The following is a 26,402-nucleotide window of genomic DNA, read 5'->3' as shown; positions in this document are numbered from 1 at the left end:
CCATTATACAGCCATGGGTCATCATTTTTTGTGATTAAGTTCCCTAAGACTAGTCTGTTGGTAATCATGAAACGTCAGTACTACTTGGCCATGCCAAAAAAATCGTCTGCCTGTTTGCTCGAAGCTTCTTTGTCAACCATCACAAGGCTTCCGATGTTAGTGCTAAACAAATATTTTCTGGAACGCCATAGAATGAGTAAAATTGTAAGTTTAGTATATTGAAGTGCTGGAAGTTTGTTTCAAGATCTAAAAAAGGCACAGATTTAGAGAACTGTTGCGGGATGGGTGTCTCTATTCCATTCCAGGAAATTGCAACTTGTTGCAATTCTATTCTTTTAAATTCTCTAAAATTAAAGAACTTAGTCCATTCCCACTCCGGGAATGGCCAGGCAGGCCAATTCCATTCCTTTCCTACAATTCCTTAAAGTATGAAAGGTATCTGATAGCTTTATTGAGCTAAGAATGAACGCCCCATAAAGCCGATGTCATCCTATGCATTAAGAACTCCAAAAGTACGCAAAGCACATTACCACGGTCGATGCATAGTAGCTTGGAGACTTATCTCTCGTGCAGTACTCAACCACACTGCTGGTTTCCAAAGGGGCAGTTCTCCCACTGCCTATTGCATTTGCATGGTCAGCACAATTTCAGGAAAAGAACTTAGTCAACAGTTGGCAACGCATGTATCTACTTGTTTTGAGCATATTTTACTATGTTTGCAGCATCTCTTTACTATAGCCAGCAGCTAGTAAAGCTTGATACTTTTGCCATTACTAACCAGGAATGCTTTCTTGGTCTTTTTAACGAAGTAACTACTAAACCACATACGTTGCCATAGCTCTCGTAAATACAGACAAATCTCATTAATTCGAACTCAAAGGGGCTCAAAAACTTGTTCAAAAAAGAAGTTCGAATTAATAAAAGCTAAATGAATGGAGGGCTCACCATGCAGAGGTGCATGTGCATTGAGCTAACACACGAGGGGGAAGTTTCAGAAGACTTACTTTTATTCACAAATCACAGGTCATCTGTCATTATTTGAAGTAATCGGCGATGCGCGTCTGCACACGTTTGCCTTGCAGCGAGTCAGTCAATTTCGCACGCAGTTTGCAAAGCATTTCTACTTCGGCTGCAGCATTCTCCTGGCAAGAGAAGTTGCGCCTGGCAATGTCCAGTGCTGACGCTCTCTAAAGACAATAAAAAAGACTGCGCCTCCACTGCTACCCTCTGCGCCGCAGTCTGGCCAGCACATGAAGCAGTGAAGCAGATCGGCATTTGAAAGTTTGAAAGAAGATTAACACTCCACGGCAGCTTTTTCTTTCTCTCTCTCATCGCGCGCAGCATTGAAAGGAGAAGGGTCTCTATGTGGCAGGGACGGGAAAGGGGGAGGGGTGGCACCGGCACGTCACAGATCGGCATTTGAGAGAGAGAGCCAACACTCCACGACAGCTTTGCTTGTTTTCCTCTCTCTCTCTTCGCGTGCAACGTTAAAAGGAGAAGGGTCTCTACGTAGCAGGGATGAAAAAGGGAGAAGCGTGGCTCAGGGGCGTCGCTGAGAGAAAGCAAACATTCCGCTGCAGCTTTTTTTTTCTTTCTTTTTTCTTTTCCTTCTTCGAGCGTGGCGTTGAGGTGTCCGAGGTGCCGCCGTGGGATCGGGCGTGGTATGTTTGAATTAACTGTTGCAAGTGCTTGCGCATTCCAATTACAGGGCATTTTCACCCAGTGGAATGCACGTAGCTTTGATGGGACCACAGCATCAGTTCTAATTAACTGGAAGTTCAAATGAAGCATGTTCAAGTTAATGAGATTCAACTGTATTACCGTATATCTTGCAGTAATCATGACATTATTTAGAAAAATTCAGACCAACTTTAATTTTGTTCATTACTTTGGAATAAAAATTTCATGCAGTGTGATGATATACATATTTGCAAATAAAGGCGTAGACAGTGATGTGTACAAAACATTCATTATTCTTCTAAATTCTATTGTTGCTAACCAGTACACAGTGTGCTATTCCAAAGTAGGAGCATAAATAGCCTTCAAACGGCTGCTAGAGTAGATACTGGCTACGTATTGATAGTCTATGTGCACATTTTTGTGTATGTCCTCATCTGCGATTCGTTCATGCCTCTATGTATGGTGCTGTGATGCGTACTTGCCGTGGTAATATTGCATGAAGTAATTAGTGACCACAAATTAATCTACGTGGGCAATGGGACTTTGCTTATTATCCTATACAGTGGAACCCCGATAATACAACTCTCAGGGTACCGCACAAAACCCTTGTGTAATCAGGTCATTGCATAATCAAAAAACTAAGCTTATAGGCAGTAACACTCAGCCTTGCCAAAAAAAAAACGCGTACAGACTGCCTGAATAAGCCCACGGCATGACCTTGTGCCTCGGCAAGGAAGGTAAATTGAATTATTTTTGCCAATGGTAACTACTGGAAGTATTACTTAGTTGAAGGAGGTTCGAGCGAATCTTTATCCTCAACTTTGAACAAAATTGAATCCACCGCACCTCTTTCTACCAATAAACAGAGATGAAAAGTTGCCTGCACTTGAAAACGAAACCACCTTGCCAACAGCTTCCGGTCAAAAGAGTCGGACACCGTGTCATTGCTCTCACATAATGCTGGCGGACCACAATTTGGCCTAGAATGCCTTCTCGCGCGACTGAGCTGTGCACATTGTAATTTGTTGACCTGTGAAGTGCAACTAGTGATGTTCCGCTGTTATTATGAACATTGATGTCAAGTGCAAATAGTTTTGCACGATGAAATCAGCCTGGTTGTGCCCGAAGGAGTGCACAAGCCTGTGGCTGCGAGTACGACAAAGGCAGGAGATCAGCTGTATGTCGACCAGGAAAAGTTTCCATGAACCGAAAACGTGAAAATAACAGTTTTCTGCCTGGTTAGAGCTACTCTGTGTGAATAGAGCTTGGCTAGGTAAGGACCCCGGATACATACACAGGTAATCGAGGCTTATGTAGAAGCGCATGAACTTCCAGGAAGATATATTTTCCACTATAAAAAGACATCTTGTCTGTACTCTTTTATTCGTTAACCTAGGGGAATGCAGGTTCATATTTTACACTCATGAATATTTGGACGACATTTGATTCGAGTAAGGGTATTTTTTCTTTTTCGGACAGAATCTGAAAGTTGTGAGATACAGGGTTGGCATAAAACTGCCTCGTATAACCTAGTTTTTTAATACATAACTTCTTGGGGAATTTCGCTGGGACCACACGGATTTGTTGTAAAATGCGGGTCGTTGTGAAACCAGGTGGCGTAATCGAAGTTCTACTTATAAGGAAAAGATGCAGACAACAACAGGGAACAGCAAGCATCATCAAGAGAGCAAGGCACCACGAGATCGGCGCTCAAGCACCACCATCTTCCTCGTCAAGTATCTATCTCTAATCGTCCACCTATTTGTTAGGCTCACCAAATAAACCTCCTTACATTTGGTGGATTGTGCTGGGTAAGCACATCGCTTACGCCCTGGAGCTCTGATCCCATACCATGCCATCGACAATGCAAGTTCACGCTGCCCAAGAGACAGTACCTCTCGCAGCCACTCCTTGCCCAGGCCCGGTTTACCAGCGAGACCCCCTGATCATTGCGGGCACCGAAGACCAGGATGTTGAGGACTGGCTGTCGTCCTAGAAAAAAGTCAGTAGACCCAACAGGCGGGATGACGCTGCCAAGGTTGGCACTGTTAACTTTTATCTCATCAATGCGGTGAAGCTGTGGTACGCGAACCACGAAACCGAGTTTGCGAACTAGTCCGCTTTCAAGGAATCAATATCCGCCGCTTTTGGTCGCCCTGCTTTACGGAAGCTACGTGCCGAACAAGATATCCGAAACTGGGAGCATGAACCAGGTGGAATTTCCCGTTGTATATAGAAAATGTAATCGATCTCTGCCGGCACGTCGATGCCTCCATGAGCGAGAGTGGCAAGATACAGCACCATTATAAAGGGCGTTGACGATGACCTTTTCCAGATGCCGCTCGCCAAATTTCCTACCACTGTGGGAGAACTGGTGACTTTGTGTCTGAGCCATAATGAATTAAGGAAGCGGCGAGCTCTGACGTGACATTTATCTCAGACAATCCAACCAGTGACCTTACTGGACGTCTTACCTGACTAGACGTACCTTCTCGCACAAATGAAAAACTTTGTGTGAGAGGAAGTGCCCCGGCAGCTTTCCCTACTGCCTTTTCCTCAACGCCAAGAGCTCTCGCAGCAGCAGCTGCTGTGACACCCAACACCACTGGCTCCCATGCTCCAACATGTGATTCAAGAGCAAATTTTTGAGGCTGTGCCAGTGCCCTTTCAGCAGCACCCCATTACTGCGCCTCTTACTTACGCTGAGGCAGTAATGTGGCAACAGCTACACCAGCCCCCACCATTCCAAGCACTGCCGCATACCTCAGCCCCGACTCAGCCGTCCACCACATGGGCTCCTCCCGTTGCTACCACAGCCCCAACTTGCCCGTCCGCCGCATGGGCTGCTCCCCTCGCTGTGAATTCCTCGATAATGCGCTATAACCAGCCCATCTGTTTTGTAGGTGATGGCGCTGGCCATATCACTCGATACTGCCATCGTCGCGTACCAGGATACACACACGCCCAGACACAGAACAGCTACACGGACCTTCCTCCGTCTCATTTTAATGATTCGGCCCTTCAGTCAAGCACGTCTTCACGCAACTATCCGCGATTTGCATCTGGTTGTTCACCTTCACACCGTCATTGCTCTCTGTCACCCATGCGTCATCGGCCAGCCCCTGAACACGAGGGAAACTAGCCGCCGCAGTTCAGGAGGAAAGAACTGCACTGTCGAAATGCTCAAGCCCTCGAGCTTTGGCATCAAATATTGTCGAACTTTTCATAGAAGGTACTCGTGCATATGCTCTTGTTGATACCAATGCTGCCGTTTTCGTTATAGATGCCAAACTTTGCCCCCAGCTTCGAAAAGTGACTACGCCTCTTGATATGATGTCCTTGCATACAGCTAATGGAGACCCTATTCGGCCTATAGCTGCCTGTACTGTCTGACTGATCATCGCGAAGGACCACTACACCGTTGAGTTTATTGTTCTTTCATCATGCTCACACGACATCGTACTTGGATGGGACTTTTTATCTCGTAACCACACTGTTATTGATTGTGCAAGATCCAAACTTTAACTCTTCACGTTTTTCGACCAACCCGCCAACCACGCTTAGCCCGCCGTACACCAACTTGTCATCAAAGAAGGCACTGAAATTCATCCGACTGCAACTGTGTTGCTCTCCGTGTTCTGTGATGGCATTAAGAATGAAGCTGCATTCTTTGAACCATCAAGCCTCTTCCTTAGTCAAAAACCACTTCTTTTGCCTTATTCAACCCTCTCTATATATGAAAGAAACAGTGCTCTCTGTCTCATCCATCCCTTTCCATATCTCATCAAACTGTTTCAAAGTAAACCTCTTGGACACGTGCACGCGATCAACAAAGGACAAATTTTTACCATGTCGCCAGATTCTGCCAATGACTATGTACCACCTTCCAAGCTTTTCAATCCATTGATTGCAGACGGACTGTCACCTTCTGAACGCTCCTAGCTTCTCCAGCTGCTCTACCAGTTTCGCGAATCCTTTGATTTTGCTCAACCTTCCCTGGGCCGAATCTTCCACTTTTGTTTACTACATCGACACATGACTTCGATATATTAGGAAAAAAAAAAAACTAAGGCAAAAGAAAGAGACATAGACAACATGAGCGCAAATAGTCTCTCTTTTTTTTTTGTCTTCTTTTTTTTTTTTTTGGCACTAAGCTACCAAAGTCATGCATCTTTACCAACCCGCCCAACTCGCCACAAACACCGGCACAGGTTCCAATGAGTGGGTATGCCAGCGGCCATACCGTATTTAGTATACATACACACCATACTAGGCTCGTTAGAAAGCTACCTGGAAATTACTACGGTTCAGTGATGGTTGACTCGGAATTTTTAAAGGCTCCTGCATCCTGAATGCTAAAAATGGTATCAGGTAGGGCGTTGCATTCCTTAGCTGTCCGAATGAAGATAGATTCGGCAAATGTGGTAGTTGTGGGACGAGGGTAATGTACTTGCATAGTGTTGCAACAACGATCAGAGAAATAGGGGCGTTAGGTGACGTAAATGCTGGATGGGGATGCGGGATGCGACTTTCCCAAAGTCCATGGGCATCACCAGTCGTTCTTGTTAACAAGAAGGATTATTTGATTCTCTTCTTCGAGGATTAAAGTGCCTAAATAAGATAACTGGAAAAGACATATACCCTTTGCCCAAGATTGACGACGCCCTTGATTGCTTATAAGGTGTCGAGATTTTTTCATCGTTAGATTTACACTAGATGTACTGGCCATGCAGATTTACACTAGATGTACTGGCCAGTGCTCTTAGCGAATGCTGATCGTTCAAAAACAGCCTTTGTTACACCAGATCGGCTATACAAGTTCAATGTCATGCCCTTTGGCCTGCAATGCGCCGGCCACATTCAAGCGCACGATGGACTCGGTTCTGCGGGGTTTGAAATGGAACATATGCCTCTGCTACCTCGACGATATTGTCGTGTTTGCATCCGATTTTGCAACATACCTTGTACGCCTGAAACATGTCCTCATGTGTCTGAAAAATGCTCAGCTCACACTGAATCTCAAGAAATGCCACTTCACTGCACGGAAGCTCACCATTCTCGGTGAGCTTTTGCGCAGTGAAGTGACCCGGCTAAACTGTGCGCTGTCGCTGAATTCCCCAAACTGACGACTGCAAAACAGTTACGCAGCTTTGTAGGATTATGCTCCTACTTTCGTCAGTTTGTGCACAACTTTGCCTCCATAATTTCACCTTTGACCCAACTTTTAAGTAGCGCCAACGACGTCTTGTCATGTTTTTACGAGTGTGATCACGCAGTCACCACTCTTCGCCGTCTCCTGACATCACCACCTACCTGCAATGTTGCAGGCCCGTGTGCTCAGATTTGGGTGCACGTTAAAGAACCCCAGGTGGTCTAAATTTCCGGAGCCCTCCACTACGGCGTCTCTCATAATCATATAGTGGTTTTGGGACGTTAAACCCCACATATCAATCAACCACCTATATTGCGCCACTACAATCCCATGGCTGCAACTGAAATTCTTACAGACAGCAGCGGTGTCAGTCTCTGTGCAGTTCTTGTTCGACGAAAGCCCAGGTCCCCTGAGTATGTCGTTGCCTACGCTAGCAGAGCACTCACTAAGGCTGAGTTAAACTACAGTATCAAGGAAAAAGAGTGCTTGGCCACACTTTGGGCGCTTTTCAAGTTTTGCCCATGCTTATGTGGCCACATGTTTGCTGTAGTTACGGACCATCATGCATTATGTTGGTTGTCATCGCTGAAGAATCCATCAAGTCCCCTTGCTTGTTGGGCTCTCCTACTTCAGGAGTATGACATACATGTCGTCTACCATTCCGGCTGCCAACATGCCGATGCTGACGCACTCTCGCGATCACCACTGTCCACTGAGGCTGCCTCCATATTTTCTATAGAACACGCGCTGTCAGTTCTTGACATCGACACAATCTCCTCGGCACAGCGCGAAGATCCATGGATAGCTTCGCTTTTGGACGTTTTATCTGAGGCGCCGACATTTCTCACCACTCTATCAATGCGATGCCAGGCTTCGCACTTCACTATTCGAGGTGGCCTATTGTACCGCCGCAATCACTCACTAGACGGCAGGAAGTGGCTGCTCGTTGTTCCCCAAAAACTGCGCTCTACAGTCTGTGCATCATTCCACTCTGACCCGCAATGCGCTCATGCGGGTGTCTTCAAGACCTACGAACGTTTAAGGAAAAGGTACTAGTATATACTTTCTAATTGAATAATCTTGATATGGCAGTGTACATGCACATATATATAAGTGCTCATTAACTAATAATTCGATAATGTATTAATAATTGAAGTCAGTACTATTCATTAACTACACTCAAACCTCGTTATAACAAAGTTTCGTTAGATACATTATTTTGTTATATCGATTATAACAGTTTGCAGCAATGTATGCTCAGATAGGTGCATACCTATAAGCAAAGAAGGAAACCGGCTCGTGGCCCGATGTATCGTTACATATATGGACACGAAGGCGACACAAGTGCCATACATGACCACGCATGCCACGGAAAATAAACTCTGTCGAATCTCATTAATTTGATTTTTCGGGTAATTAAAACTCGCGCTTAGGTCCCGTCAGAGCTATGTGCATTCCAATAGGTGAAAACGCTTTGTAATTCGAACGCGCAAGCACTTGCGACGGTTAATTCGAACATACTGCACTCCGAAAATGCTCTCAGCACAATGCCCAATCCTGCAGCGGCACCTCTCAACGCTGTGCGCGAAGAAGGAAAAAAGAAACAGAAAGAAAAGACTGTGGCGGATTGTTTGCTCTCTCTCAAATGCCGATCTGCGACGCGCCTGTGCAACGCTTCTCCCTTTTACATTTCTGCACGCAGAGACCCTTCTCCTTTCAAGGCCGCGCGTAGAGAGAGAGAGGGGAAAAAAAAAAGAAAGCTGTCTCCGTGAGACCTCTTTTCTCGGTGCAGAGGGTAGCAGCCATGGTAGCAGCGGGGGCACAGTCGTCGCCGTCGTGAGAGGGAAATCGCTTTGCACCACAGAGCTGCTTCTAGGTCATGTGACCCGCTGAGCGCTTCCTCAATCCTCTCCACTGGCTCTGTGAAAATGACGGCTCTCTCGGCCACGCGGGGCGTGGCTCTAAGGTTGGCACGGGAGTTTTGAAAAAGCCGCGCCAAACGAGCGTCAAACTCCACAGCAAACGATATACTTAACACACTACGGTCAGTTTCCTTTTTTGATAGGACACTTGCAATGTTTGTGCTGCCATCTGAGCCTGCGTTTTGTTGTCGGGTTTGTCATAGGAAACTTAGTTGGACACCTGCTGTGCAGGCCCCATTTGGCTGGTACGCTAGCTGCATGGCTGGTTCTAAACAATAAATTGGTCGAGCATGTGCTGGAGTGAACCGACTGGCTGGACGACACTTTGGCGTCGATCCGGGTGATTTGTTACAGGAGAAAACAAAAGCTTTGTTTGGGCTACATCAATGATTTGTCGTGCATTTTGTGGACCAAAACAACCAAGACTGCCTTGAGAAATTTTCGCTGTTATAACTCCCATGACTTCTTTCTCCCGCTAATGAACCCCCCCGCCCCCCCCCCCCCTAATTGGTGTCAACTTTTCTGAAAAAAAAGTGGGTTCATGATGCAACTAAATGCGGTATTCGAATCTAGGCCGATAGTTTTTTCTCATTTCTTTGCATCAAACTCTAGGGTCAGCTTGCTGTATTCATTTAATTGTAGGTCGACCCATTTGTCTTAATTTGAAATCCAAACTTGGAAGGGTCGACCTAGAATTGAAAACGAGTTTCGGCTGTCAAGGTCTTTCTGAAAAAAGTCAGTTTCGCCAAAAGGGCGAAGCAATGAATGCGACAGCAACATATTGGGATGTTTTATGAAGCAAGGCTAGCTTTTTTAGGAGCAATGCTAATTGTAGTAAACATGCGTGTGCTAAGTAACCAAGTTTTCTGTGGCGCGGCCATATTAGATGACCACAAGGCTCGTACCTAGTAAGGACGATGATAAGAAGCGCCTCCCGTGGGCAGCGCCTGTTGGTCGTGTGTCGCCCCTGGTGGCAGTTTATGTGTAGAGAGCATCTATATGTGGTTAGGACCTCCCTCAGGTGTTTTCATTTTTCATTTCATTTCACTTTATTTTCAATTCCAACATGATAGATCAAAAAACTGTTTGGACCCATAGCCAAAGGCTAAAATAGGGTCCAGTGATGCGATACAAAATGGCGCAGTATCCAAACGATAGCACAAGGCAACAATAGCACTTGTAGCAAAACAATAGAACAAGGCATTGAACCAGGATACAAGATGCTAAACATTGCGGATATAGCAAAGAAGGTTAGGAATTGTACAGACATATATATTCAGATACTCGAACTTGGGTAAGATAACGGAAACATGTAATTTTTATACACAAACAAAAGAAAGGCAATGAGTAATAACAACTACGCAGTAAACTTTCACTGGCCGTAATAATACTTATATACAAGAATTGAACGATTTTGTTACTATTAGGGGGGTTACGGAGACACATTAAGGATTGTAAGGAAGCGTTTTTTTTTATTTTCAGAGGAAAGTTAACAGCCGATCTTATATCCTGGGGCAATCTATTCCAGATTTTGGTACCGACGAACTGCAGACGCCGTTCTCCATAGACGTTTGTGGGAGGAAGGTTAAAATTATTGGTAGCAGTATTCCTCGTAGGGCAGGATGAGGAGCAAAAAATGGATAAATGAACAGGACGATTATACCTTATGATATTATTAATGGCAATGGCTGTTCTCTGTTGACGCAAACTGTCCATTGGTAAAATTTGTAGTTTACTAAACAGGGGTGCGCTGGGATGATCGTGGCTTGAGTGCATTATTATTCTTAGTGAGCGCTTCTGTAGTTTTCGTAAAGGCTCCAGATATGTAGTGTAAGTCCAACTCCATGAATCAATGCAGTAGGAAAGATGACAGTGGATGAGAGAAAAGTACAAGATCCGTAATATTGCAAGGTCGAAATAATTTATCACTTGCAACAATGCATCACAGCCCGAAGATAACCTCGAGCACACTGATATTATATTGGGTTGCCAGTGGAAATGGTTGTCGATAACTACACCTAGGTATTTAAATGAATTGAAGCGTTCAAGTGCATAATTATTTATCTTTATTTGAATGCTGTCTAGATTTATTGGCATATGTCAGGAATGTATTATCATGTACTTTGTTTTTTTTCGCGTTGACAGTAAGTTTATTTGCCTTGAACCAATGTGATATATTTGCTAGTACAGCATTTGTTTTTGTTTCAATTTCTTGGATATTTTCCCCCGTAACAATTAAAGCTGCATCATCCGCGTACAATAGTAGCTCTGCAGAATTAATAACCAGTGGTAGGTCTCTTACATATAATATAAAGAACAAAGGGCCCAGGACAGATCCCTGCGGGACCCCTGTGCTTATCGGTTTTTGCAAAGAAGTGATGCCACCTAGAGAAACAATTTGACTACGATGAGTGAAGTAGCTGGAAAATAATTCAAAGCTTTCGTTTCTAAAGCCATAGTTATTTAATTTTTTTAAGGATGCCTTCTGTAGGTAAAAAAATAAAATAAGAACTATTTTATGGCTATTTAAAGCTGTGTTGACATTTTGTGTAAATGTTTGAACTGCAGTGGAAGATATCCCGGACGAAAACCATGCTGTTGCGGACATAAAATTTGATATTTTTCTAGAAATTTGTTGATTCGAGAAGAAACTAGCTTTTTAAAGATGTTATTTATTGTACTGAGAGCTAATATCGGGCGGTAACACGAAGGGTCAGAGCGATCACCGTCTTTAAACACGGGCAATACTTTGGCGGCTTTCAGAGGATCAGAGTCGGACGAAGTTGCTAGGGAATGATTGAAAATGTGGCACAAGATGGGCCTAATATGTCTATGTTATCCTTGATCAGATAAACTGTGATTCCATCCAGCCCTGGGGTTTTGTTATTACACAATGTTTTCATGGTAGATAACAGCTCTCCTAATTCTCTGTCATGAGTAAAGAAGGTATTGGATATGGAGCTGGCTAAACACATGTAATTAGAGTCAGGATGACTAGATACCAAGGACGGGCCAATACTAGTGAAGTATGAATTGAAGCTTTCAGCAGTTTGTTCGTCTATTGTTAAAGGAAGAATACGATGTGCACTAGAATTTCCTACAACCTCTTGTATAATTTTCTATATTGTTTTTGTATCCCCATTCGTGCGTTGAATCAAGCTGGAGTAGTAGTTCTTCTTGCGTACGCGGATTATTGCCCCAGATTCATTCCGTAACCTTTTATATTGCCCTAAGTAATAATTATTATGTTTATGCTGTTTCCATTTGTTGTACCAGAACTATATTTTCTTCGAGATAGCAAGAATGTCTTGGGTCATCCAAGGGCAGATCGGGACGTTATAAGAGCGAGAAGATACGGTACTACTAGCGTTACTGATTGCAGTCTTTATAGTTTCGATTAGATTGGCAACCTCAGTATTTACGTCATCATGGTACAGACTGCTTGGTACGAGAGATAGAGGTTCGTTCCTTAATAGGGTATAATCTATTTTTCTAATGACAGGGTGATTTTTAGGTGCAGTCTTGGACAGGTCTATAATTGAAATAGAAATAGGAAGGTGATCAGAGATTGGTTCGTCATACACACTTGCATTGATCGGGGTGGATATGTTTAACATGTGGTCTATGATCGTCGCTGAGGTGCTAGTTAAACGTGTGGGCGTAGAAATCAAGTTTCGAAGATTGAAAGAAGCAAGCAAAAACTCGTAATCAGAAGACGCTAGACTGCGGGTATCAATATTGAAGTCTTCCGTAATGACAATGGGAATATTGTAGTTTGCCGCAAGTTGCCTTTTCAAGCATATCTAGAAAAGAAACATAAGATGAGTTCGGAGGACGTTATGTATCTCCTATGATGAGAGAACACTCCAAGTTGATGAACAGTGATTCAATATCTGCGCAGCTGCATGCGACAGATTCTAGTTTCGAAAACGAGTATCCTGATTTTACAAAGACGGCCACACCACCGCTACGCGTGCGTGACTCTCACGGATTAGATATGAATGTGTACCCATCGATGTTGCAATTTTTGCCCTTTTTTAGCCACGTTTCCGTCAACGCTATAACATCGACAGGCTGGGCATGCGTAGAAAGGAACGCAAAAAGCAAGTTCAAATTCTTGTTTAAACTGTGGATGTTCGTGTAGAAGACAGAGATATTGTTATTTTTAGGTACGTTGTAAGGTGTGATTACAGAGAGTGGCATGATGTTGGTTATAGGAGTATCAGTAGTTGCAAACCGCTATTCAAACTATTTTCACCAGGTCATCATCGCATGTGACGTGTGCAACTCTCGAGTTCTCGGACTTCCGCATTAGAATTTTGCCATCAGCAACCCATGCAAATTTCCAGTTCCTTTCCCGCTTGCACTGGATAGCTTTTCCGAGCAGAATTTTGTTTTCGGGACACAAATGGACATTCACGTATACTGGGCTATCTACTTGGTAACCCAGCAGGGGCGCATTCAGCCGCTTCTTTTTTGCCACAAAGAGAAGCTTGTCACGGGTAGCTCGAGAGTTGAATTTGACGATTATATTGGGCAGCCCGCCCCCTTTTGTGGGGACACGATGTACCACATCCACGTCATGATCCGAAAGCGGAACACTCGGGCAAGTGGCCACCTTATGTAGTGTTTGACCGAGGTTTTCCTTTTCAGTTAACGATACTCCTTTAAGTTCTAGATTAGTCCACCTGGAGTACTGCTTCAGGTCTACAATTTCTTTCTTTGTGTCTCTGAGTTCCTTCACCAGTTGATGACGTTCCCTTTCGTCTTCAAGACTGCGCTTTTTAACTTCACTCAACTCCTGTCGGACAGCCTTTAGCTCAGATCTGAATTCGTCAAAGCCCTGACTATGAAACTTCAAAGACTCCTCGAAACTACTGACGCTAGCTTTGACCTCTGTTATGGCCGCCATAATGGTGCTGAACATTTCTATTGGCATTTTTGTGAGTTTTTTAATAGAACTGGGTTTTTTCTCTCCCAGTGCTTTGGAGAGGACAGCAAGGGCATCCATCAAGGCAGGCAGTGAGACAGAGAATCAGCACTATATACACAGGAACAAGAGAAGGATGCCCACGTAGGGCGCCAATGCACAAATAAGTAGGCACTCAGAGTAGACAGACAGCCATTTTCAAAGCAAGGAGGACATGCAACAAGCTCCCATAACCCACCTGCAATGCGTAAACGCAGAAATTAGCAGTCGTGCCCGGACGGCTGCCAGTCTGCTCTGAACGCCGACTGTCCAGTTGAGGTCGTATTTATGGATGAAGGGGGCGTACCAGCGGAGTTGTCGGGAAAGCAGACGCCACGTCTGGCTGGGGCGGTGAGTCGATGCGGCACGTGCAGATGAAACGGCAGGAGTGCGACTGCACCCAGCTGAACGCAGTATCTTGCTATCCGGTGGGGATATCGGGCCCGGGTGAGATACCCTGTCAGTGCCTGCAATGCGTAAACGCAGGAATTAGCAGTCGTGCCCGGATAGTTGCCAGTCTGTGTTCTCGAAATAACAGTAATGCAGGACCAACATGGCGAAATGAGTTATGTATTTAATGACGTGTATGAATTAAAGGCAGAAAATATAGTATTCGGTAGAAACACTGGTGAATATAAATGGAACACAGTTCACTTGATGACAGGGACAACCACTTTGTGGTCACTGAAGTAGGTTGGCAATGACCCGCAGTGCACTCGTGATGCAACACTCTTTCCGAACACAATATCTAGGCAAGTGTTGTTTCGTGTAGTTTGGTGTGTGACGTCAGGCGGGAGGTGAAGTCCAAGTTTGGCACCGAGAAAAGCCACAAGCCACTCATTTTCACATCGAAGTACACTCACATTGAACTCTCCTGTGACAATCACCAGCACATCTTCTTGGCACATCGCACTGAAGTTGTGGAGCAAGAACTTAATCATGTCGTTCCCTGAGGTTCCCGGCGAGATGTAGACTGCTGTGACAATAAAGCCGTGTGATGTTTTGACGGCACATGCATCACTACAAGTCACCTGGGGCAGCGAGCCAAGTTGGTGTGGAATGGTGTGCGGTAAAAGCATTATCCCGTTGAAGCATTCGTAAATGGCGACTCTAGCAGCTCAGCAATTTCGCCATTTTACGAGGCTGATGCACTTGCATCCTGGCAGTTTGGCGGCAGTGTCCATTCATGCTGCCATGAAGCACAGTAGAGGTATCTCGCAGACGACATGATCGTACCAGACATCGACGGCGTGTGCGGGCAACGAGCGTACACTTTTGCTGCAAATTGTCAATGTGTGCGATGATTGGAGAATGGTGAAGCACTTGGCGATGATTGTATCAAGTCTATGAGTTTCCAATTGGTGAAGTTCGTATGACAATGTGTGATCCGGATTTTCTCTACTATGGCGAAAAGTAAAGTCCTGTTCTGCGTCTGTTAGAAACAGTCCTTCCAGTGTGGTGGTTCGACTCAAAGCAACGTAGACAAGCTTCTGTGCATGCGTGGAGATACATCGAAGAGGGGCAGCTGAACACATGTGACAGGAGCAGCTGTGCGAGCACTCTTACGTATAAGTTGGCATGAGTGTACACCTTGGTTTGTTGTGGGCTGAAATTTCGAAATGCATGCAAAAGGCGTTTGCCGACGTATGCGGGCGAAGTAAAATGCGCACGGTTGGTAAGTCATGTAGACACGGGCATAAAGGCGATTGCGGTATTGGTTTGTCTCTGGCTCTAAATATCAGATGGTGAGAACACAGTGAAGGGAATTACGCGGAACGCATGCAGTTTTATGCAGTACCACACATTTCAGATCCTTCCTCTCTGTATCAGGCTTAAATAACTTATGATAAACAGTACAGAACCTGCAAAACGTGCAGGTGGAAAACCACCTTAAGGGCCAAAACAAGGAGCACACTAAATAATTAACAAAAAATATGTGCATGTTACAGGTTAGCTAACCACTATAGTGGGACATGCTAATGTCGGGTCCTCAAAGAGTAAGGGGGAAAAAAAGCAATGAATCAGCTTCGAATAGCCTTTTTTTTCTCTAACTGTTGGTGTGCTCAAATGTTTTCTATGGCAAAGACTGGAGCCGTACTATTTTCTGTGGAAGCTTACCTGCGAGAGATGATTTAGCCAATGGTGAGAGGGTGCCTGGATGTTAGAGGCTCCTCAAATTAGGGCAAGGTGGTACAAGTATCTTCGGATTCAAGATTGTGGTCCAGCTGAGAAAGTTGTATTGCCGCGCATTTCTTATTTTCACTTTTGTTTGATTCGGTTTGATTAAGGACTAGAGCTTTGCTCGAGGGGAGAATGCAAAGGAAAGGGGAGGGGGGTGCAAGAAAGCCAAATGAAAGTGAAAGCAGGATTAAAGATTTTAACCACATGAAACTGAAACCGCATATGCGGCACTTGTACTCCCACCAAAGTAGTCAGATGCATTGTCATTTCCGTCACACAATGGCACCTGTGAACATGTGGTCAGTTGTTGTTTTTCATAGGGCCTCTGTACATCGTATCTGTTCACAGTGAAATGCAGCAAATCCAGATGCGCCACTTTCATTATGAAAGTGCACGACAAAGAAAGGTCATTTTGCACCCTAATATAGCTGTGTCGTGTCTTCTTAGCATGCTTGAGGCTTGTGATTGTGAGTAGTATAAATGAAAACGTTCAGCTGCATATCCTTCAGAAAAAGTTGCTGTGGTATGCAAATAAGAAAATATACGAACCTCAAAGAAAAGCTTGCAGACTTCTATTAGCAACTTGGCGTATGGGAGGCATATTCAAAGGTGATAGTGAAACAGCCTCTCAGAAGGTGAACAGCCAAAATAATTCCATTCTTTCAAGAAAAGTTGTGCTTGTCCTTTTTTTATGGTTTTCTAATTGTGAAAATATGGTCATACTACAGTTTTTTAGTTAAAATGCGGTAGCAATTCATTCATGAGCATATTTATTATGAACTTGCAAAATCAAGTACATGTTACATTAGTCTAAATGCTCTACTTAAAACCATAGTTTTTATCAAGCTGAGCTAAATAAATGTTTCTTCTTGTTCCTTTCCTGGTCAATATAAATATACTTCAGTCGGTTTTCAAGCAACATGTTTGGGTGCACTTGGCATGTTAGCATTTGGTTTTTGGAGGGACTTCTGATAAGACAATTCCTGATAAGACGAACAAATTATTCTGGTTCCTTCGAGTTCGTCCTAAAGGGAGTCTACTGTATTAATTTGGCTGACAATATCGTTGTTCTAAAAGCAGTTAAATGAATGTGTTGTTTTGGTTCAGTTCAACCGTGTCCACTGTGTCCGTTTACCCCCAGAGCATGGCGCTCTCCACATCGAGGCCCCACAGTCTCATCGCTTTCTATACACGTGGCACGCTTCAGCGGTTTTTGAGGACAATTGGACACCTACAGTCACAAAGATACTCGAACATCTACGACGTAGACACCTTCGATTGTTGACATCGCAGGCACAATCTAAGCATTGACCACGTGTTGACATACTGAGCACATGTGTACGTCTGTCGAGGTTAATTCTACTGTTGCTGCTATTCTGTGCGCTGTAGCTCAGACCTTCCGGACATCAGAACGATGTGTATTGTGACCAGGCACACCAGCGGGTACAGGAAAAGCCCCGAGAAACGCCACTTCTCTTCGCCATCCGACCCGCTGTTACTGCAGAATTGGGAAATATTCATGGGAAAGTTTGGGAGAGATGCGCAAGGTGGACGATGTTCACTTTTAAGAAAGCAACATCCTGAAGACATATAAGCATATCATGAATGGAAAAGTCGAAATCTACCATGGCGCATGGGCATTGAGAAGTGACCAGTTCCCTGTTTATTTCCGCCCCGCCGCGGTGGTCTAGTGGCTAAGGTACTCGGCTGCTGACCCGGAGGTCGCAGGTTTGAATCCCGGCTGCGGCGGCTGCATTTCCGATGGAGGCGGAAATGTTGTGAGCCCGTGTGCTTAGATTTGGGTGCACGTTAAAGAACCCCAGGTGGTCAGAATTTCCGGAGCCCTCGACTACGGCGTCTCTCATAATCATATGGTGGTTTTGGGACGTTAAACCCCACAAATTAACTAGTGTGTGATCATGGCAAGTGTTCTTTTATCGGTGCACTGATGTTTTTCAATTTTCACAAAAGTATATATTTTTTGTTTAAGTGATCCCAAGTATTATCTACTGATAGACACTCTTAAGTATGAATACTTCAGAAGTGCACTGGTTTATACCAGTTAAACAGAGAAATAGCGTTGTTTCAGTGGGATTTTAAATGTGACTTATATCTCACGGCAATGGCTCGGTTTGAACTGCCTTTAGGGTACGGCCCACCGGGATGCTTATCACTGCGCGAAGTTTATGTGCACAATGTCGAAGATCCCTATGCTAAATCTCGCGAAAACAGCTTCTAAACAACTAAGCTGGAACTAGATGAGTCGCAGCTTTCACCGAAGCTTCATTGAGACGTGGCTAATACAATTTAGCTCCAAATTTTGTTTCTACTACCCAGAAGAACAAAAAGTTACAGGGCAGCAAGATGGCTTTTTTATAAACAAATGCTCGCCTAGCACCATGCTTTCGCAAGCTATTATTTTTACCAAGGGCCCAGAAAGACGCCACACATGCATCTAGGCCTGACGTTATACTCCTCATGCCTAAATCAAGAAGTTGCAGTGTGCCATTCTCAACATGAAATCGTTGTGTAAATGCTGCACACCAACTACACAGCGCCTAGCTGCAGCAGATGACCCTCGTTTGCTTGGCACAAAGTTCGACTGCAGCGCCGCGGTGGCGGGAACTGTAGCCGGCCGCCTGCTCACCGAAGTTGAAGCGGGGAGTTCCAAAACTGAAAAAATTGGCCCCGTATCTGCATGTAATCTGCAAATGTCGTCGAAAGACGATAGTCTTGCGTGTGGAGAGAATGAACAAGACATTTATTTGATGTTCTGCGCGAGAAAATCGGTGAATGGCATTCTGCAGGCGCTGCGTTAGGGTGCCTCGAGCGTGCAGCGGAGGCGAACGAGCGCATCAAGTCACGTCACACATGAGACATAAGCGACATCTGGCAGTTGTCTTGCAAAACAAAGCGCGTGGCTCTGAGACGGGTGTGCGCGCTTATCTCAGAGGTGATAAGGTGTAGATTGCAAGGCGACAGGTGGGTGCCACTACCGTTTCGTTTTAGCAAAGCGTTGGAAACACTCGCCTTTCCGTGCAAGTGTTGCATGGTCAGCGCAGCGTGATAAGCGCTACGGTCCTTAAAATTACTTATGTATGCTTTTTTTAGTAAGAGATGCACATGCAGAATATATGCGTGTTGTTATGGTTGCCCAGGCATGCCCAATAATTGCTTTTTAATTGACAACTGCACAAGCATGAATGCTCAACCTTGAGCAACATAGGCGGGCGCTGCAGATGGAGTCGGACGTTTCAAGTACCCAATGCCGTTAAGAGTGGACGAACAGACAAATGTACAGACAGACAGACCAAAATTTTTGCGTTGAAAGTTCCCAAGAAAGACTATCATCTTTAAAAGTATCTATAAACGTTGCCTCATATGCTATGCACCTTATGACTAGAGTGAAGTAAAAAAAGCTCACACCGCCCGATGCGCCCACCCTGCCTCTTTCATGCTATCCCACCGCTCGTTTGTGGACCATGTCGGGCAGCCTAGTCCACAGCAGAGAGGTGGCATTCCTCACAAGCGTAGGATGAAACTCTGGACAACACTTGTGGTACGAGGAAGAAAATATTTACTTTCTCGCCTGCGCAGAAACAAGATGGAAGGGAAAGGCGGAAGGAGGTGGCTTAATAACTTCCTCTCAGAAGCTTTGAAACCAAAACTAGGCAGCGGATGTGGCAGCAGAACAATGGTTGGCACTACTTGAAAAAGCAGCAGTAGATGCGATGGAGGGGCTTTACTTCACCCAGGTGAAAATATCTGAAGCGCAAAAGCACCATGTCGCTAGCAAACAACCCAGGCGTAGCTCATGCAAGGTCAAAGAAGGTTGTCTGAAAAGAAAATTTTGGTTTCCAATCAGAAAAATGCCGTGGGCAGAATTTGCAGGGGAAAATGCATTCATAGCTGGGTAGCTTAATTTTTGCTTTGTTGGTGCCTAGCTACTTGCGCTCACAGACTGTTTTTCTTTTTGACATCGTGATTGAAATGACTATTCTGGAAAGTCTCTGGTCACCGATGTCCGCAGGACTATAAAAAATAGTCTTCGGGGAAGTTAGCGAGGGTGGGAGAGGGAAGGGCTAATGCTGCTTAGGGGGGAGGGCACTGCTTTTTTTGAACCCATGCCAATGCCCATAGCTGTACGACAGGACCTGTAGAGTGCTTTGTTTGTTTGTTTTTTAAGCTTGAAATAATGCGGCTGCTTCACGCGATGCATGGAAAATGAGGACACCTGAACATGCTACCCTATATTCTAGTACACTATATCAATTCAGCACTTTCGCTTGGCACTGTGCTGAAATTTCTTAATTGTGGCATCGGATTCCGTTGCTTTGTCGAAGGCAAAAGGGTGCTGGCTGCAGACTGCCTCATTCTCATCGAAATAAAGAATTTCGCTGGCAAAACAGGAGAAATGGTTGCACTGTGCGTGCAAACATCAAGACTCTTCGGCGAACTGCATCAGATTTACCTCAAGTTGAAGAACTTGTCCAGCGATCCCAATGTTGATAAAGGCACATGTGTAGCGAGCCTCTCACAAGCACTTTTGTGCTACGTTGCTGCTATGCTACAGAATAGGCCTTAACTGTTTTTGAAGTAGCTCTGCGCTGCAACTCGTGCTGCCAATTGCATGTATCACGTTGTGTTTCGGTCTCGTAAAAAGCTGAATACGCATGCCGTTCACTTGATTACAAAACGGAGCTATGCCTGGGCTAGTGTATATTTTGAGATAAGGCAAATCGTAGTTTCAATTGTAATAGGAGTGCTCCTTCCTTTTCGTTTGCCTGATCTACGTTATTTGGTTTCTTATTTATCGTCGCAAACCTCTTCTACCGTACTCGTCGGCTCATTCAAAGTTCATAAAGAGAGGGATGGCTAATTATTGTTTAAGAAATGCCCTCCAAAAGTCTTGCGGCCACTCGTTATTCAGCAGCTTTGTTGAGCAGGCTTCCCGTCTGATCAGCGCTGGTTTCCCCGATCATGTGCTGGTGCTTAGGACCATTAAACAAGGACGAGAAGCACCAGTGAACTGCGTGGCTAGCAGCTCAAAGCGCATGGCTGTGATTACCTATCTACATAGGATTTCTCCAATTTGAAAAAGATAGGTGATAAGGTAGATGTGAAAGTGGTTTTCTCTGCCCCAGAAAAAGCTTTCAGCAATCTGCAAATGGGTGAATCCGCAGTCCGCACAAAAGAGCTGCTGCACAATCGAACATAGAAGGCTATTCGTAGCATGTGCGATAGCCGTGGTTTATTTGCTCCTGTTGTCATGCGGCAAGATATATGTTGGGCAAACGGGCCGGTGCCTGAATGAGCATTTAAAGAAGCATCATCACCATGTATACTCAGCTGTGCAATGTCATTTGAGCATTCATTGTAGAGATTGTGGTTGCAGACCGGAATTCGAAAAGCTTTTGGGCATTCATTGTATGTAGGGATTGTGGTTGCAGACCGGAATTCGAAAAGTGCACTGTTGTAGCCAATGAAATGCAAATGCTGGGTGATCGATGTAGCAGCATGCCTTCGCTTGCTCTGACTAAAAAAGAAATCGAGTTTCTGGCTTTGACACAATAGATTGTGAACTTGTGCTGAGCTGTGGCGTTTTGTAACCATATAATGAGATGATGATTATCTTGCTGTGATGCAATAGGTTGTGCGATTGTGCGGTGATGTTCTGTCACGAGTATATATTTCCAGCGTTTTCACTAATAAAATTTCAGTTGAAGTCAGCGCTCTTTCTGTCCTTGTCTCTTCTTCTGTAGTTAGTCATAACTACTCGTAGTCTTGGGCTGTGTAAATATATTGATCGGCAAAGCGCAGGTTACTAAGGTACTCTCCATTAACTGTTCTCTTTCTTCCCCGCGCCTAAAGCTCTTAGCATGGCTGTGCGAGCGGTGAGGTGAAGAGCATAGTCATGATGACTGAGGATGATGCCGCGACAATTTCAAGCAAAACAATTCGCGAGATTTGTGACTGCAAATCGCCATGGCACGAAGCCGCAATAAATGAGCTTGCCGCCAGCCACTTCCCATGATTTTCATGGCGAAGGGCTGGGGAGCTATCAATATTTCAAAATGCTGTGAGTATTTTGCAAGTACGTGGGTAGTGGGCACGCATCAATAATATTCCAACTTTGAAAAATATCAGCTTACCGCGACAGCTATGAAGCAAGCATCTTGTATTGCACAAACCTGACGCATGCATTTGCCGTCACTACTGACAACGAGCAGCAAGGTGTTTACTAACGTAGAAAACATGGTCACTTTCGAGCAGGTTTTCCCATTTATTCATAGTAGCATCGCAGAAGAATGTCTTCCTACGATATCTTAAAATTCTGCTCAAAGAGCCAACGTGCCAGCTACGGGCGCTTTTGTCACCACAGCTGTCGGCAATGTGGAGCTGCTGTCTGCTATACGATTCTCAACGTTGCGTAACCGTCGCACCACAAGTGATGCTGCGCGGGGCTTTCAAAATGCCCACTATAGGTCCCAAAAGGAGTGTATCGAGACATATAATGCCAACTATTTTTATGTGTAACGCAATACATGCAGTACAAAATTCCCATTGCCCTATTACTACTGTTGCTTACAGTAGTACTGTTATGATCCATAAGATCGAGTGTTTTCTTGCGTTAGCATGTTTTTTGAACTTGTACTCTGAAAATAAATATTTTTTCTCTACAATCTAAATTAAGGTCATGTTCTGTTATTTTGCTTATATAAGTTATTTGGCTGGTAAAACTTAGTTTCTCCTAGCTTGTGTTGGTTGTAGATGGTGTAAGTTTCGACAAATAAAGTTTGTCTAGCTCCTTCATAGTGCTCAATTGTTTGCTGTTATTATTTGTAATATATTCATACGAACAGATTTTCTCGGGGCATAGTATCACCTAGCACGAATGTGGCCATTGGGAGATAAGCTTTATAAAATAGAATGAAAAGGGCAATATGTACGTGTGTGTACGTAGCTAAATAAGGCTATTTCTCAGTTTAGGTTAATGTTTGCTAAATGCAGCATTCTGTTACAAAATTCTGCTCCACAAGCACTGTAAAATGGTGCCACATGCTTACAGAATAATTTTTTTGTCTGCTTTAGAGCTTGCTCAAAAAATATTTCTAGCTGCTTGAAGCCTACTACAAAAGGCACTTTTGACTGCTCCCAACCAATGTACTCTGTTTCACTACTGTTCGTCCATCACCACTGTATTCCTATGTTGAAGGCTTGCAGAAAAGTTGCCCGCTTGGCATTTCTATATAGCTTTCTTTAAACGCTGAAGTCCATCATATATGTAAAACATCACTCTGCAAGAAAAACTTTTTGCTCGTGATGGGACATTACAGCATTTAGAGAATGATTGGGAGTGTTATTGATTTTTAATATGTTCCTACTGCATTCTAGCACCCTCCTGCATTCATTTTTTGCCTTCCGTTGTATTATGGTCCTCCTGCTTACTATAAATAAATCATCAATTATAGTTGCCGGCAAAGTATACAGTATTCCCCTCTTTAATTCAGAAATAAACTATTGGGTACTGCACTGATATTGACTAAAAGAAGGATGCGAGGCTTTTTTTCTGTAGTTGATTGCATTAATGAGGCATATGATTTGCTATTTCAGCGTCATCTGTCCAATGAGGAATTCCAGGCCCTCTTTCACATGAGCCGGCTGGAGTTTTACCGCCTACCCGAATGGAAACGCAATGACCTCAAGCGACGGGCTAAGCTCTTTTAAGACTGGCTTTGATAGATTCTAAGTGCAGCACTAATTATGCAAGCTATACATTCTTCCTGCACCTACTTTTCACTGCCCTCTTGGTGAATATATTTTTCTTGCTTTCGATCTAGTCGCTTGCTCTTCATGCCATCCTGATCTCGGACCCAGTATTGTCATAAAATCAGCACATCTGTGCTCTTGCACAATTGGCAGCTGTTTTCATTATTACAAGGACCTTTGCTGAACATATTTAGGGTTCTCTACACCTTAAGGTAAATTTATATAAATTACGCATAAGCTTACTAGTTGCAAAATATTTAAGACAACCATCACGCTCTGTGTTTTCAATATATCAGCGCCTTAGAAATATGTATTTAGCAGCTGGTGACACAGTTCCAACCACAGTTCATTGCTGGTTCAAGAATTACGTGTATTACTGTGCCGCTGTCACTCTTGCAAGTGTGCCGCCCAACAACATTGTTTGCATGCTTGTCTAGCTATCTCAAGTATGTAGACGATGAGAATTATTAAAAAAAACCTGCTTGCAGCTATTTTCATTATTTCAAGGTGAAACACCTATGGGAGCATGATAAAAGTTTTTTTACATTTCAAGATATAAATTGTGTAATACTTTCAAGTTGCAAAGTATAACACAATCACGCACTGGGTTTTTAATTTATCGGCAGCTTAGAAGTTCGATTTTATATTATGTATGTATTTAGTAGCTGGTGACATATTTTCACCCACAGGTCAGAGCTGGTTCGAAATTGGCATGGATTATTGTGTTTTAGGCTAATGTCTTGTCACTCATGCAAGTGTCCCACCCGATAACATTGTTTGCAGCTTGCTTATTTGTCTAGCTCTGAAATTTGTAGGCAATTGGAACACAGTTGATACAAATAAAACCTGCTTGCAATGCTTGCAGCTGTTTTCATTATTTCAAGGAGAACTGCTATGGAAGCATGATAAAAGTTCTCTACCCCGGACACTGGAGGCAACTACTAAGTCTATGTTGATTGTTGATATATCGGTCCAGAAACATTGTAGTGTTACTTTTGTGCCAAGGGAAATCTTATTTTAAATGAAATCACGTTTTAGTGGCCCGCATTGGGTTAGCGCAGTTCAAATTAGCCGTCTCAAGAAGCGGACCCACTCACGTCACTGTTGCCGTGCACAATGTTGCCCGGCTTTACTGCGTGGTCACCGACACTAGTAGACAGAAGTAAAGCAGTGGGAGCCACAGCAGAAAGAACGACCATTGACCAATTTCCTGCCATTGGCTCTAAGATGGCAGACTTGTTTTGGTTCAACTGCACCCCGCTACGACACGACCTGTCCAGTGTAACCACGCAAAAATTGAATTTTTGAGCCATTCGCACTTTTTTCTATAGTAACATTTGGCTCTTCTTTTTTTCATTAATCAAACAGAAATGAACAAGCAGCATTTTATTGTGTTTCTTGATGCACAGAAGGTTCTTTATTTAGTGCAGCTAGATCAATTACTAGTGATTAATTGTAGGCGGTTCGTATGACGTCATCGGTATCATTTTGAGAATGTCCTTCTGTGGTGCATGTATTCTTGTGCATTCTCCTTAATTTGTCTGTAAGTAGGATACTGCTGTTGATAATATTGTCGTTTTAGATGTTGTCATACATTGAGCTTTCACTCTGATGTAAATTGTTATTTGACTTTAGTGTCCCTTTAAGATATAAGTGGCGCGTAAGCTTACAGGTTGCAAAATAATTGAACCATCATGTGCGTGCAACACTTTTTGAGCATGGTCAGAAAACACTGGCAATCGATAGTAGAGGCTCCCGAGAACAAGTGAGCCAAATATTATAGTTCAGCATGCGGCCCAGAATTCTTGATAAACTTCAGAGCCAGCTGAATATTGCTTTTTTTTCTCTCAACAAATGACAGAAGCCCAAAAATCACTCGTCACAGTCATTATCCTAGCCATTACATCAGCCATTCGCCAATTTGAATTTTGTGCGCTCTGTCATTACGAGGTCGCCACGATTTGTCCACGCGTAGGTGCGTGATCGCACTGAAAAAGCCGAGATAGCTGGGTAGTCAAAGAATCAAAAAGGATAAAGTACTCAGTCACAATTAAGGTGCGCGTGACATTTTGCAACGTAACTTTGTAAATCTTTGTAACTCGGCTCGTACTAGACGGATTCTAGAATTTTTATTGGGGGAGGGCGAATTTGTGAGACTATAAGCTCTTTGAGTGCATCCATTCCATGGCTACTTGAAAAGGGCCCCTTAAATATATCAGCGGCTTAGAAATGCAAAGCCTTAATTTATTTGCTTAGCAGCTGGTTGCATTTTTTTTTTCCCACAGGTCAGTGCTGGTTACATGGATTAGTGTGTTACAAGCCACTGTCCTGTCACTCACCCAATAACACTGTTGCAGCTTGCATACATGTCTAGCTTTGAAATTCGTAGACAGTGGGAATGCAGTTAAAATGTACTCGCAGTGCTGTTTTCATTATTTCAAGGAGAGACGTGGTTTATGAAACAGGCTTTAGAAGTAATATAAAATCACAGCCGACAGCCTACGTGACCTTGCATCTCTCACCCCTTCAGTATACAAAGTTGTCACTCTTTCACTCCTCTGGTGAGCATGTTTAGGGTTCTCTACACCTTACAGTATAAATTATGCATAAACTTTCAAGTTTGAAAATATTTGAGACTACCGTCACATGCAGATTTTTTAATATATCACATGATTTATGGATTTAGCAGCTGGTTGCATAGTTTCAGCCGCAGTATGGTGCCATGGGT

At 43.9% G+C, this 26,402-nt stretch overlaps 1 protein-coding gene across 2 annotated transcripts in view; it reads left to right on the top strand.

The window, feature by feature from the left end:
• Unc-115a (actin binding LIM protein Uncoordinated 115a) overlaps positions 1-24,161 on the top strand; it is a 424,168-nt gene extending 400,007 nt beyond the window's left edge. For both annotated transcript variants that reach the window (XM_037426516.2, XM_037426515.2), the window contains one exon: positions 23,519-24,161. In XM_037426516.2, coding sequence (XP_037282413.1) covers positions 23,519-23,632 — 114 coding nt within the window. In that variant the 3' untranslated portion in view covers positions 23,633-24,161. The remainder of the gene's footprint in view (positions 1-23,518) is intronic.
• The last annotated feature ends 2,241 nt before the right edge of the window (positions 24,162-26,402 follow it).

The sequence above is a fragment of the Rhipicephalus microplus genome, chromosome X (assembly GCF_043290135.1).
Source record: "Rhipicephalus microplus isolate Deutch F79 chromosome X, USDA_Rmic, whole genome shotgun sequence".
Lineage (NCBI taxonomy): Eukaryota > Metazoa > Arthropoda > Arachnida > Ixodida > Ixodidae > Rhipicephalus > Rhipicephalus microplus.
Note: the sequence above shows the minus strand (reverse complement) of the source record. Positions and strands in the feature narration are given on the sequence as shown.